The 14,837-nt window shown below is 42.4% G+C and overlaps 1 protein-coding gene across 1 annotated transcript in view; it reads left to right on the forward strand.

The window, feature by feature from the left end:
• Positions 1 to 14,837, forward strand: part of LOC106094883 (rabankyrin-5) — a 52,348-nt gene continuing 37,511 nt past the window's right edge. The window contains exons 1-2 of the mRNA XM_059364014.1: positions 1 to 199; positions 305 to 1,047. Coding sequence (XP_059219997.1) covers positions 196 to 199; positions 305 to 1,047 — 747 coding nt within the window. The 5' untranslated portion in view covers positions 1 to 195. The remainder of the gene's footprint in view (positions 200 to 304; positions 1,048 to 14,837) is intronic.

Genomic DNA, 14,837 nt, shown 5'->3' on the forward strand with positions numbered 1-14,837 from the left:
TGAACAGTTGATATTTGCGGCAATTTTTGGATAGATAAATTGGCTGAAACAGTTTACGCGAAATTGACATCATTTGATATTGTTAGACAGGAGTAGGGGAAATTATCAAAACCTTAAATAAGAATGCAATATAGCTTTTGTAATAGTTTATTGTTGTACGTTTAAATTGTATCGTATATCTTCCACAACAAAAACATGGGTAAGACGGATATGAAAATTAGAGAGCAGTCGCGTGTAAACCATTTCAGTTTCAATGGGCGTAGTTTGTATTGCCTAATGACGTATTTTTTCGTTTTGCTTCTAGGTTCTACTGCCGATAGTGCCACTTTACAAAAACTTGAACAACATTTGACCCTTCTCAAGGAAGAATATACAAAACTGCAAAGAGGTTATGCCGATTTGGAACGAAAATATAGCAAAGCTGTTGCTACGACTGATTTAGAGGGAGCTGGAGAGTTTAGCAGTTTTGTATCTCGTCTTGTGCTTACTGTAGCCTCCTTATATGGACGTACAGTTTATTCGGATTTAAAAATCAAAATGCGAACAAAAATCATGCCAGCCCACAAGTTTGTTTTGCATGCCCGGTCGGAAGATTGGCGAGAGGATGTGCTAAGCGATGTTGAAGAATTAGATTGGAGTGATATGGAGGAAGATATATCAATGGCACTATTGCGATGGATTTATATGGATGTAGTGGAATTGCAGCATGACCATTTATCATTGGGTTTATTGAAAGCTTCGCACCGATTTCATCTTCCTGGCTTGTTAGGTCTGTGTGAAAGGGCTTTGGTAGCTTCTGTGGGTGTGCGCTCTTGCGTGCGTTTTTATTGTGTTGCGGAAGAAGTTGGAGCTGCAAGTCTTTTAGATTACTGTTCTGGATTAATATCGACTCATTGGGACGATTTAACACCACAAGACTTTGAACATATGTCGGGACCACTGCTTTTCAAAATGTTAAAAAACAAAACAAAATATCCTCTCCATGCTGCAATTCGACTGTTGCGGGAAGATGTTGTGTTCCTGTGTTTAGTGGAAAATGACGGAAAGGTAAGTTTAATACAGTCGAAATTATTTTTGGGATCCATGGCCATATGAAAATTGTCTTTTTGTTGTTGTATCCATATATTTGTATATGGAGATAGCGATCCTTGTCAGGCTCCATAGGGGTAAGAAGGTCGTTCCAAAGGACCGATCGGCGCCCGACCGTTGTGGTTCAATCCTAGCTTTTTCTCAAAATTCTGGTAGAAATTTGGCTGAAAGAATGCGCAAGACTTTAGGAACATTTTTAAGTGCCCCGTAGCAGTGATCGGGGACCGGGATAACTTTGGGCCCCACACGGGTTGGAACTTGAAGCTCTATTTGCGTGGTGCTCACAGTCAACAGGAAAAGCTCAGCTGAGAGCTACCGGGCGTTCACAGGATGCGGACAGTGGAATGCTTCGTAAATTAATTAGCTGCAAACGTTCAATAAGCGATATCGAGTGGAGAGTCCCCGCTAGGTGCCGGGCGGCACCGGCTTAAGTTTTCTGTGCATACGATGCTCCATATAATAAGGCGAGCTATTGGCGCCTTTAAATAACCAATGGTCATAGCATTGCAGCGGCGTTCGGTCCTATGCACCGGAATACTGTTGCTCGCATCTGCAGCCAGCCTGACGAAAATCGCTGCCTCCAAATACACATATGTACGTGGCTATAATAAAAACAACCGTTGCGGTGTCGTGTGTTCGATACCCCCTGTGACTTTGGTCTGCCCTAGTAGGGGTTCAGAGCGTAGCAGACCTATTTTCGCCGGAGCGGGAGCAAAATTTCGTGAACACGGAGCGAAACGTTAGCGGAGCGGTTTCCAATCTTAAAATCAGCTCGACTCCGACAAAATAAAAACCTTTTAAAACACACATTTTTATATCCACCGCCATTTTTATTTGCAACACATCGAAATATCAACTTATGACCCTACAAAGTATATATATATTTATAGTCCTAATCGTAAAATTCTAACGCGTTTTAACGGAATCCGTGTCTGTCCGCCAGTCATGGGTCTTTGCGGATGTCTGTTGTAACTACGCTACAGTCTACAATAATTGAGTTATTGAGCTGAAATTTAGTACAGATTCATATTTCTTCCATACGTAGGCTAAGTTGTTAATAGTGCCAAATGGGACCATATTTGGATATAACTGCATAAAGACCGACCTCCCGATTTTGGGTCTTGAGCCCATAAAAGCCGCATTTATTATCAGATTTTGGTGAAATTTCAAACAGTGGTTTTCTTACCAAATATAGACCGATCTGCCTTTATAGGATCTTAAGGCCATAACATGTGCAATTATATCCCGATTTCGCCAGAATTTGGAACAATGATGTATATTTAAATATACCTGCCAACTAGATTGATATTCAAGTGTGTTCTAAAACTCACTTTAACAAGTGAAATGAAAACTTTTCAAACTTTGATATGTTCGGTGGTCCTTTTCTCCTCTGAAAATTGTGAAAAATTTTCACACATTTTTTTTTGGCAGGGAATACAAACAAAATTGCTTTAATTTACGATGAAAAAACACACGAAAAACATATAAACACATAATTACCAATTGCTGGTATGTTTATTATTTGTTTCAGCTATATTTTTAAAATAACATCACTTTATGTCAAATTAAATCAATTTTAACAAACAGCACAAATTCGTTCAAAATTTGGATGATGATTTTTGTTTAGTTTTAGGGATGATATTAAAACTACCACCGTAGCGCAGGGGTTAGCAAGTCCGCTTATGACACTGAACGCCTGGGTTCGAATCCTGGCGAGACCATCAGAAAAAATTTTCAGCGGTGGTTTTCCCCTCCTAATTCTGGCAACATTTGTGCCATGCCATGTAAAACTTCTCTCCAAAGAGGTGTCGCACTGCGGCACGTCGTTCGGACTCGGCTATAAAAAGGAGGACCCTTATTATTGAGCTTAAACTTGAATCGGACTGCACTCATTGATATGTGAGATGGTTGGCCCTGTTCCTTAGTGGAATATTCATGGGCAAAATTTGCATTAAAACTGCTGGTAATTATGTCCTTTTTTCTTGTTTTGAAAAAAGGTTGTTGTTGTTGTAGCAGTTTATTGTGTTCTATCTTTCGTCTGCTTGATTCTGTTGAGTGTCAAGACCTAGGAACTCCGCGACTAAGATGGGGTGCGTCCACAGGGATCTGGGTCTGAGTCGAGTGGGTCTGGCCAGGCAGTTAAACAGGTGACGTGTATCGTGCGGTCCCTGGTTACAATCGGGATATACATCTTGCACGTCGGCATCAATCCTAGCTCTGTGGGAATTGAGGCGGCTGCATCTGCCGGAACGTAATTAAGCCAGAACTATTCTGGTTTGCCGGGGGAGGTCGATTTCTTCGGGTGCAATGGGTGGCGGTCGTTCTCCAAGGACTACATTCACCCGGTAGCCAATTAACGCGTCTGCTACCGTGTCTGCATGAATGTTGTTCAGACCCGCTTGATATGCTGCTTGATCTAGAGGTTCTCTCTTGTAGCGCTGAACCTCAAGCTCTAGATCGTGTAGATCTACCTTAAGGCTTCTGGGCGGTGGGTATCTATCCACAAGATGATGATTTGGATGATTTCTGCGATAACAGCCCAAAAGGTATTGCTTAGACAGCATGTAGTTATGTCTTCGCACTGGTAGGATCTTTGTCTCCTGATGGAGGTGGTCCACATGAGAACTGAGGAGACAGCCCGTCGCAGATCGGAGGGCAGCATTCTGACAGATCTGAATATTATTCCACTGCGTGTCACAAAGTTGACGTGACCACACTGGCGCTGCATAACTTACCACAGACCGGCCAATTGCTTTGTACGTGGTCAACAAGGTTTCTTTGTCTGCACCCCAAGTGCTGCCAGCGAGTGACTTGAGGACCTTGTTTCTACTTTTGACTTTATTGCAGATTGCTGTGGCATGTGGGGAGAAAGTGTAGGAGCTGTCAAATGTGACGCCAAGTATTTTGGGACACTTGATGGTCGGAATCATTTTTCCATCGACCATCACAGTCAGCTCAGTATTCACCTCACGCGTATTTGTAGTGAACAGTGTGGCTGAAGATTTGGTGGCGGATATCTTCAGATTTCTTGCAGCGAAATATGAGGCAAGCTCGTTGAGGTAGACGTTCAACGTATCGCAGATGTCATCAATGGGTGGGGGGCCTGATGCCATGATCGTACAATCGTCCGCATATGATACGATCTCTATGCCGTCTGGAGGAGGTGGGATGGAAGATAGGTAGAGGCTAAACAGAGCCGGAGATATCACCCCACCTTGGGGAACTCCCTGTTTCACTTTACGGTGTTTTGACTTCTTATCCCTAAATTCCACAAATGACTGGCGGCCACACAGATAATTCGCGACCCAACGTTTCAGGCCTGGCTGGAGGGACGTGTTGGCGATGTTCTCAAATAATTTGGCATGGCTGACCGTGTCGAATGCCTTCGATAGGTCCAGTGCCACGAGGACCGTCCTATCACATGGCCTGGGTTGATTGAAGCCACGGCAAATGTGTGTGGTGATGGCATGCAAAGCTGTTGTTGTGCTGTGCAGTCTCCGAAATCCGTGTTGATGCTCGGCGAATGGAAATTCTCCTACGAGGCTCGGGAGGAGTAATGCCTCAAGCGTCTTAGCCACTGGTGAGAGAAGGGAGATCGGTCTGTACGACTCCCCCAAACTCGGGTCTTTACCAGGCTTCAGTAGCGGGATCACTCTGCCCATTTTCCAGACATCGGGAACTATAAGAGTGTTCAATGACAGGTTAAGGACAGTGGTAAGGTACTCAACTCCAGGTAAATCCAGATTCTTCAGCATCAATGTAGAGATTCCGTCGGGGCCCAACGCCTTGGAAGGTTTGGCGCCACGGATGACATTCGTAACTTCGCCCACGGTAAATTGTGATGGCTGTTCATCCGCTCGGAGACCACGGATACGGCGAATGGCTCTCCTCCTTGCCCTGTCACTCTCGGAGTGCACAATAAATTGACGGTTGAACAACCTGGCGCATCTCTTCGGATCAGTCACGGTTATCTCGCCAAAAGTGACTGAGGTCCTGTCGTCCCGTCTACCGGGGTTCGAGAGAGACTCAACAGTGGTCCACAGTTTGCCTGCACCGGTGCCTAAGTTACATTGCTCCAAGTATTCCAGCCACAAATTCCGCTTATGTTCGTTGACTACCCTGTTTATTTCCAGATTCAGCTCGCTGATTCTGGGGTTAGCGGGGTCCATAGCACGAATCCCATCACGCTCGTCTGCGAGTACCACTGCTTGCGCCGGGAAATTGGGTCGCACTTGTGGTATTCGACCGGCTGGTATAAAGCGAGAGGCTGCTGCGTTGATGATGTCTCGGGTGGCAGTTCTTTGAAGCGGCGATTGGTATATTCTCTGATAGATAGCAACCTACTTATGTCGGGGTTGTAAGCCTGGCCATTAATCGGAACACAGCTACCAACCGGCGGTATATACACGTTGTATATCTCTATCTCGGCAGTACCAGACCTGACTGCTACCCCCATACATTCCATGTATGGGTCACTAGCGTCAAGCGCAGGCGAGATAGGTCTATACTGCACGGAATGGTGTATAACGAAGGCCAATCTCCCACCTCCATTCCTTGAGCGATCCTTACGTAGCACATTGTAACCGTGACAACTGTGCAAGCTGCAGGTGTTGGTCAGCTTTGTCTCTTGGATCGCTGTGACCGATATACTCTTCCGACTCATAAAATCTACGATCTCATCAATCTTGCCACGCAGTCCGTTGCAGTTTAACTGCAAGAACGATGCACTTTCCGGCACTTTCCAGCACTGGACTGGCAATAGTAGGGCTAGGGTGCTGTCGTTGCATAAATTGCCGTACGGGAGAGGTCGGGGGGGTCACATAGTCCGACGACGAGGACGCCGAAGGCGACGACGGCGACGCTTGTGACCCACTGCTGGCTATGTTCGCACAGCACCTGGCGACATAGCCAGTATGACTATACTCCCGTAGCGAAGTTAGCACAGAGCAAGAACGGAAATGTACCCACTCCAAGCACCGGTTACACCTCACCGACACCGACCGATGATGAAGGCGGTTCTGGCAAACCGAACAGAACCAGGGCATCCCCACATCCAATCCGAATATGGTTCATATTGCAACCTGTTTAGATAAAGCTGCCATTTAGACCGATCAGTCAATTTAGGGTCTTATTCTTATAACAGGCGCATTTGATGCCCGATTTCGCTGAAATTTCACACTGGGGCATATATGAAGCTACTCGGCATCTTAATCGAATATGATCCATATCGGTCCATATATGGATATAGGTATGGGTATGGTGGAGATATAATAAAATAGTATAATAAATTTATCCATCGTAGTGCTCATACAAAGTTCGGCAAGGGGTACAAGCTACGTTTTAACTTGTTTAAAAAAATTTTATTATTTAATTAACACGAGAAAACTTTAGAGTTAACTTTCATTAAATCGTTATCGAAACCGCATTAAAGAACCGATTACTACTAATGATCCGTCTTAAAGTCAAAACAAGTCGAAACGAGTGTCAAGCAACAAACATCATTTATAAATTTGGTTAGGAATTGCTTCCGGTATATGCTTAAGAAGTAAACTCTGATGATCTGTTTTTATATGGGAGCAATGTCAGGTTATAGACTGATTCAGACCTTACTTGGCATGTATAATGGAGGTTATAGGAGAAATCATTATCAATCATCAATAAGCATTGCATAGATCGGTTCAGGCCATACTTGGCAAAAATGTTGGAGGTCGTAGGAGAAATAATACCCTCTAGGGGTTTAAGAAGTACAATCGGGAAATTGGTTTGTAAGGGAGTTATGAGGGAGCCACCGTGGTGCATAGTTGAGCATGCCCGCCTATCGTGCCCTAAAAAAAAACTTTTCAACGGTGGTTATCCCCTCACCAAATGCTGGCTAAATTTGTGAGTATTTCAGCCATGTATAACTCACCGATTGCGCCATCCAGAGGCTCAAGAAGTCAATTCGGAAGATCGTTTTATACCGGGGCTTTATAAATATATAGTTCGATATAGTTTGTTCCAGTCCTTAAAAACATATACACCAACACAATATCGGCGGTCTAGACTCGATATGAGATATCTAAATAATTTAAAACGAAAGGGGTTGTTAAACAAGGTTGCGCTCTCTCACCCTTACACTTCGCACTCTATTTAAATGATATGCAGGATGCCCAGCGGGGGAACCAGTATTGATGGAGACACTGTTCGATTATTACTTTATGCAGATGACGCCGGGCTGTTAGCGGATGATAATAATGTTATACAGAGGATGATAAAGAACTTGGAGGAATATTGTGAATGGTAAAGTTTGGAGGTCAATGCAACCAAATCTGAAATTATGCTTTTCCAAAACGGTTGATAATCAGAAATCGACTATTGGTACATACCGAACTTAGGAGCACTTACCCAAGGCAGATCAATTAAATCTTATGCGGCGCAGGTTTGGGGGTTCGGGCACTTCGAAGAAGTCAACTCATTGCTCCGATATTTTCTTAAAAAAATCTTAAAGTTACCCAGCCATCCTCCAGATTATGCCCTCATATTGGAAACAGGTGTAGACGATGGACGCCCTAGGACACACTAGGTCTACATCTTTCATACATTAGGAAAACCCTTTTTATTATGATACAATTAGATTGCCTAATAAATTCACAAAAGTGCTTAGGGAACGGGAGTTATTTTGGGTAAAAGATATAAAAGCGCAGCCGCTAGCTTGGGAGTTACCTGGCAATTTTGTAGTAACTTGGTGGTAAAAACCAAAAACAAAACACCTCGCAATACACTCAGAAAATGGAGGCAAGCTAATCGAGAATGTATCGACGTCCTGATCACACACGAGCAGCATTAGGTTAACATTCAAAGCCAGAGCAAGCGTAATAAATTTAAACAGCAATAAATTTGGAGGCACAGATTTGGAGTGAAAATGCAATTAATATAATCTCTATGAATTCGAGACTATGCAACATTTCATAGGACGTTGTCCAGTGATGAACGCAAGCAGAATATCCATATTTGGAAAGCATTTCCTCCCTGAAGGTGAATTAGATAATTAATTAGATGGCCATGGAATTCAATATTGGAATAAATTTATAATTTACCTGAAACATTCCATCAAATACGGAAATAAAGGAAATCTGTCAAATAAACCTATTTCAAATCTACATTAAGTTTTGTGAATGAGGCCGTATGTTTTAAATGTTCTTAATAATTTAGATACATTTGATTAAAAAGAAAACCTTGTAATGTAAAAACTGAAGCTATTAATAAAAAAGACACTGCTAGTAGTTCGATATAGACGGCGATCAAAACTACATATAATCGGAATTGAATATTGGTAGATGTTGCAAACATAATAGACCACTTGTCCTATAAATAAAATGAATAGTCAGTCTATATATAAAGGAGCGTTCCGTATGCCTGTTATGTCCCTACTGTAGTAACACGTTGGACTAAAATTGTGTAAGCGAGTCTATTAAAAAAAACTGTTATTCTAATCAAATCTAGCCAACACCTAAGAACGATCTCTTCGCATACATTCCTGTAAGCACTTCCTGAAGAGTAATTTTGATGTTCCTTTCTTAACAAGAAAAGTTAAAAAGCGACACGGGATGGCTATGACCACCATACGGGTTAGAAATTTGAGCTCCTTTTGTAGTTGAATTATTTTAACATTGGAATGTCTGAAAGCTTCAACATGAAACTTAATTGCTAAGACTACCATAGGCAAGGAAATCTTACTTAACTTACTTTAATGGCTATTACCGAAAATTTGTTCCACTAGCCGAAATTAGAATAGCGTTCTAAGCGCCTCGATATTTTGCGCTCACTCTAAAATCTCTGACACCAAGTTTCAAGGTGTCTTCCACCACTTGATCTTTCCATCGGGCTTTTGGTCGTTCCGGTTTGCGTGTATCACCGTGTGTTTTTTTTCCTCAAAAGACTTCTTTGCTGGAGCTTCTTCATCCATTCTGACGACATGACTCAGCCAACGCAGCCGTTGTATTTTTATACGTGTAACTATGCTATCGTCGTCGTACAGCTCGTGGTTCATGCGACGGCTATATTCTCCAATAACGCAGAGTGGTCCATATATTTTAGAAATAATCTTTCTCCCAAACACTCCAAGCACTGCCTCGTCTGCTTTCACATGTACCCATGCCTCAGTACCATATAATAACACGGGTAGTATCAGTGTCTTGCATAGTGTGATCTTCGTCTGTCGAGAGGTGGCCTTGTTTCCAAAGTAGCATCTGTTTGCCATATTATTCTTCGCTTTATTTCAAAACTGACTATCTGAAAATTGTGGTTTCCAACTTTCTCCATTTTCTTTATCTGATCGGTTGTACAAGGCGTTTTAAGAGTTAAAACTATTCATTTCGTCTTATCTCCATTTACAGCCAGACCCATTTTCACTGACTCTCTTTCAAATTTCTCTCAAAGACTGTAGTTACTACTTTCGGTGACCGACCTATGATCTCGATATCTCCGGTATAGGCGAGTAGCATGTGTTCTCTTGTGAGTAGTGTGCCACATCTATCTACATCTGCATCTTGTATAATCCTCTCCAGCAGGATATTAAAGCGATCACACGATAAGCACTCTCCTTGTCTTAAACCTCAAACCTTTATGGTTCGGAGATATTTTTACTGAGTTTTATATTTCAAGAATTCTTTATTAATGATTAATTCAGTGTTACACATGGTATTACATCACAAGAAGTGAGGGCTTACAATACCAATCTAATAAACATCTTTTCTTTAGTGTTATTGTAAAAATACAATCTGAGTATGCGACAATCCATAAATAAACAATGCTGCCAATTTAGGGTTGTATGTAAAACAGTAAAAATGAGTTTGAACATTTCTTCAATTGCTTTATGGTGAGAACAACACTCGAGATTTTCTTTGCCTTTTGATCGTCAAGGGGCTGTTGGAGATCCAACTAATGGTGTACTTATTCCGTGTCCAGCTAGAGTATTTACAGACTCCGAAAACAATGACGCGTGTCCAATTCTCACCGGTTGGGTCACGGTTCGGGGTTCTACCATATTTCTTTCAGGCGTTGGCCTCTGTAGAGCGTTTTCGTTATTTAAATGTAGCGTTCCCACACCTATTGGACGATTTCTTTGACATGGGCTATCCGTACGCAAGTGCGTCTTCTTGTATTATTTTCAATTGGAAAGGAAGCAGCGGAACGAACCTGATGAATGTGTCTTTTGATAATCTTGCCTTTGAAATTGATTTCGTAATGTGGATCTCCGATACGAGATGCGATTGTTCCAGGTTTCTTGTAATGCTTCCGACTGATCTTCACTCCAAAATTGACAATTCTGCTTATTTACGTTCCCATTGAGCCAAAAATGGACTCATTGAAAGAATTGCGCGATGAATTTTCTTAACAGAGCACGCAGTTTGATAATAAAATTCAATAAATTGCAAGTGTTTTTCTTTTGTAAGATGATTTATTCTTAAATTATAGACCAAACTGAATACGTTTGACAATTGAACAAAACTCGAAACGTGCGTGTTTAAACCGGTGTTGCTTAAAATCACACCTTGCTTAAAAATCACCTTGTTAATGATAATATGCAGCGATTTGAAATCCAATATCACCAATATCCTATTATTTACATGTGGAAAATAATTTGAAACATACACTTTCTAGTATGTTTCAAAAATGTAATAATTTAGCACGGAAATTGGGTCCCATATTGTCTCTATCGCTCTACTTATGATTTTGGGTGGTGGTAAGGGGGTGGTTGTTGTTGTTGTTGTTGTAGCAGTGTGTTATACACTGAGGCGGCAGCCCTTGCCGATGAAGAACTCCATCGGGTCAATCCGGTACGTACAACCGGCTGCCATGGGACCCCCCTGCTATATGAACAAATTATATAGCTTATTTCTATTTCCAGACCAACCTACATAATCTGTATAAATTTTAAGAAAATGTGTTCAGCCGTTTTCCAGTCTATAAGGAACAAACAAATTTACAAACCCACAAATAAACAAACACAGGGGGAGGTCAATTTCTTCAGGTGCAAATGGAGGCGGTCGTTCTCCAAAGACTACATTTATGCGGTAGCTATTTACCGCATCTGCTACCATGTCTGCATAAATGTTGTCTAGACCTGCTTAATATGCCACTTGATCTAGAGATTCTCTCTTGTAGCGCTGAACCTCAAGCTCTAGATCATGTAGATCTACCTTAAGGCTTCTGGGCGGTGGGTATCTATCCACAAGATAATGATTTGAATGGTCTCTGCGATAACAGCACAAAAGGTATTGCTTAGACAGCATGTAGTTACGTCTTCGCACTGGTAGGATCTTTGTCTCCTGATGGAGGTGGTCCACATGAGAACTGAGGAGACAGCCCGTCGCAGTTAGGAGAGCGGCATTCTGATAGATCTGAATATTATTCCACTGCGTGTCACAAAGTTGACGAGACCACACTGGCACTGCATAACTTACCACAAACCGGTCAATCGCTTTGTACGTGGTCAACAAGGTTTCTTTGTCTGCACCCCAAGTGTTGCCGGCAAGTGACTTGAGGACCTTGTTTCCACTTTTGACTTCGCAAATTGCTGTGGCATGTGGGGAGAATGTGTAAGAGTTGTCAAATGTGACGCCAAGTATTTTGGGACACTTGATGGTCGGAATCATTTCTCCATCGATAAACGTTCGGCACTCAGATCAGACGGGTGGTCAGTCGATGATGAGAGTTATAGGGAGGTGGTCTGACCCCATTACATCCCCTAATCTCCTGAGGCAAGCTGCTACACCTCTTCATAATCCAAGTGGGGGCATCCTCATTCACCGTGCAAAACGTAGAGCATTCAATCACATAGTCTGACGACGAGGATGTATAAGGCGACCACGATGACGCTGGTGACCCACTGCTGTCTATGTTTGCACAGCACCTTGCAACATATTCAATATGACTATACTCCCGTAGTTATGTGAGGCCAGAGCAAGATCGGAAATGTACCCACCTCAAGCACCGGTTACACCTCACCTACGCTGACCGATGATGGAGGCGGTTCTGGCAAACCGAACAGAACCAGAGTCCGGGGTTGTGACTCTCCCATGACGAAACAAGTAAAAAGGCGTTATGTTCGGCCGGGCCGAACTTTGGATACCCACCACCTCGGGTATATATATAACCCACCTTTCGTCAAAATCCGGTGAAAAATTCGTACCTTATGCCCCATAGCAGCTCTTTTGAAATATGTTCCGATTTGGACCAAATACTTATAAGTACAAGTCATTGTAACAAAATATTGGCCTTTTAAGTAGCTATATCTAAAAACAACCCGATCTGAAAAGCCTAACATAAGTCACTGCGTCAAATTAAAGTGAAATCGGATTATAATCCAAATCTGAACCGATTTGGGCCAAGTTTCGGAAAAATGTCGTTGAGCCTAACACAACTCACTGTCCCAAATTCGGCGAAATCGGACAATAAATGCGCCTTTTATATCCCCAAACATATTTCGATGTGTTGCAAACGGAATGACAAAATGAATATACCCCCATCCTTCGGTGGTGGGTATAAAAGACGAACACGTACACTGAGGCGGCAGCCCTTGCCGATGAAGGATTCCATCGGGTCAATCCGGTGCGTACAACCGGCTTCCAGGGTGGCCAATTCAAGCATTTTCTAAAAGCTTATATCCTCTATTTCAAACGGTTAGAAGTTTGCAAAACCATCTGGTTTCAAAGTTATAAAAGATTTACAACTACAAATTGAATGCTAAAATAGTTTTGGACAAAAGACCATAGTGCAAAAAAAACACAGTAGTTCTGGCTCAATTACGATCCGACAGATGCCGCAGCCTGGAGTCCTACAGAGCAAGGGTTGATTCCAATATGCAAGATGTGTGACCTGATTGTGACCAGGGACCACCCGACACACGTCATCTGTTAAACTGCCCAGCCAGACCCAATCGACTCAGAGCCAAATTTCTCTAGACGCACCCCATCTTGGTCACAGAGTTCCTCGATATGGTTATTCAACGGATCAAGCAGATATTAAACACAACACTGCTACAACAACAACAGAATTGGAGCGATGGCGTGGATTTTTCAGCTCCGAAGGACCAGTAAAAAAATACTTAAGCGCCGACCTTCTTATTCCCCCAGTGCGCCGAAACCCACGCAGGGATTTATCTACAGTCCCACCCTCCTGCGAAAAAATTGTGGCCGTTTTGGTCTCATTAAAAATACGGCAAATCTTGGTCTTATTCAAAAAAAAGATAAATCAGCCGGTCCTGACAAGGTACCTGCCGAACTGTTGCGGTATGGAACACACTCCATTGCTCAATAAATCAATCACCCCTATCAACAGATTCGGAGAAGGAAGAAGGGAATCATGGTCACAATTCCAAAATAAGGTCATCAAGCCTTCTGCTTCAGCGAATTTTGCCTGCACTTGACTGCATTTTGCTTTTGACACAATTTCGCGAAGTTCAATGTGGAATACGCTGTTGAAAAATCCCTGAAAATTTCGTGACGCTAAGTAGGGAGCTGGGCAGGAATGCCATTTGAATGAAAAAGATAGCCGTCCTTTCGGGAACGATAAAATTGTTTATTGTGTGCTTGAGCAGAGCGTTTATATGTGTCTGTCTTATAATAAAGTCTTCTCTCTTCAGGGACATCTGTAATATGGAGCATTCCTAATGTTAATCGTCGGTAGTAGTTACTCTCTTCCGCCAGAATCTCTGCACTGTGGGCTGCGAGTGCAGTTTTTTGCTCCATGGATAGTATACGATTTGTGCGACGACATCCTAGTTTTTTAATTAGGATCCTGTAGTGCCAACGTATTCCTTTTTGCATCAGTCCGATCCGTTTCCATTGCATTGTATATTATATATCACCTTGGATTTATCCTCTTTGCTGATTTTTGATTTTGTGTTACCAAAAAGTTGGTTAGATGTTTTGGTTGCTATTGTCTCCTTTTCCTTGTTGTACAGGTCCGATCTTAGAAACCTTTCCGACAGCCCTGGTATATAAGTTACAAATTTATATTGTTTCGTAGTTGTTTGATTGAGTTTCCGCTGTTTCTTTGCACGTTTTAATAAATTGTTTGTAGTCTTGGGCGGAAAATTGTTTAGGTTAAATGCTTCTTATCTTATCTTTGCTAACCGTGCCAGAATTCTTATCGTTTATTGCCAGCAAAAGAGAAAGTCGACTCATTTTCACAAATTCAACAATAATAATGTAATCATAAAAAAAAAATTCAAAATCCAAGTGTTTATAAACCACTTCCTACGACAAATAGAAAGAGGGTGCGGATATTAATACGCCCCATGCCAGTAAGGACATACACCTAAGCCAATAATCGGCTTGTTGTGCGCTCTAAATAAAAAAAAGTAACCTCGAAAAAGAAAATCTAAGTTGGGAATTCCGTGGTATTAACGAAATCTTTAATTGTGTTCCATGCCACGCCTCTAAGGTGGTTCCTGTCGGGTATTGGGTCCCCACCTATGTGCCGGTATCTGTTAGACGCCAAAGCCGGGCAATGACATAGGAAATGCTCCAACGTCTCATCATCTTCCCACATGCCCTGCGCATGCTATCACTTGCCGCACCGATTTTACATAAGTGAGTTCGTAATCCTATGTGTCCCGTTATGATACCGAAAGCTATACTGTCCTCCTTCTTACTTCTTTTCAGTAATAGCCTCGTCTTCTCACGATCTGGATCACCTATAGGATTTTCGCCATCCTACCGGCCATTTCGCTGTTCAACAATGTTGCATGCGCATTCGTCGCC

This window comes from Stomoxys calcitrans, chromosome 2 (genome assembly GCF_963082655.1).
Source record: "Stomoxys calcitrans chromosome 2, idStoCalc2.1, whole genome shotgun sequence".
Taxonomy (NCBI): Eukaryota; Metazoa; Arthropoda; class Insecta; order Diptera; family Muscidae; genus Stomoxys; species Stomoxys calcitrans.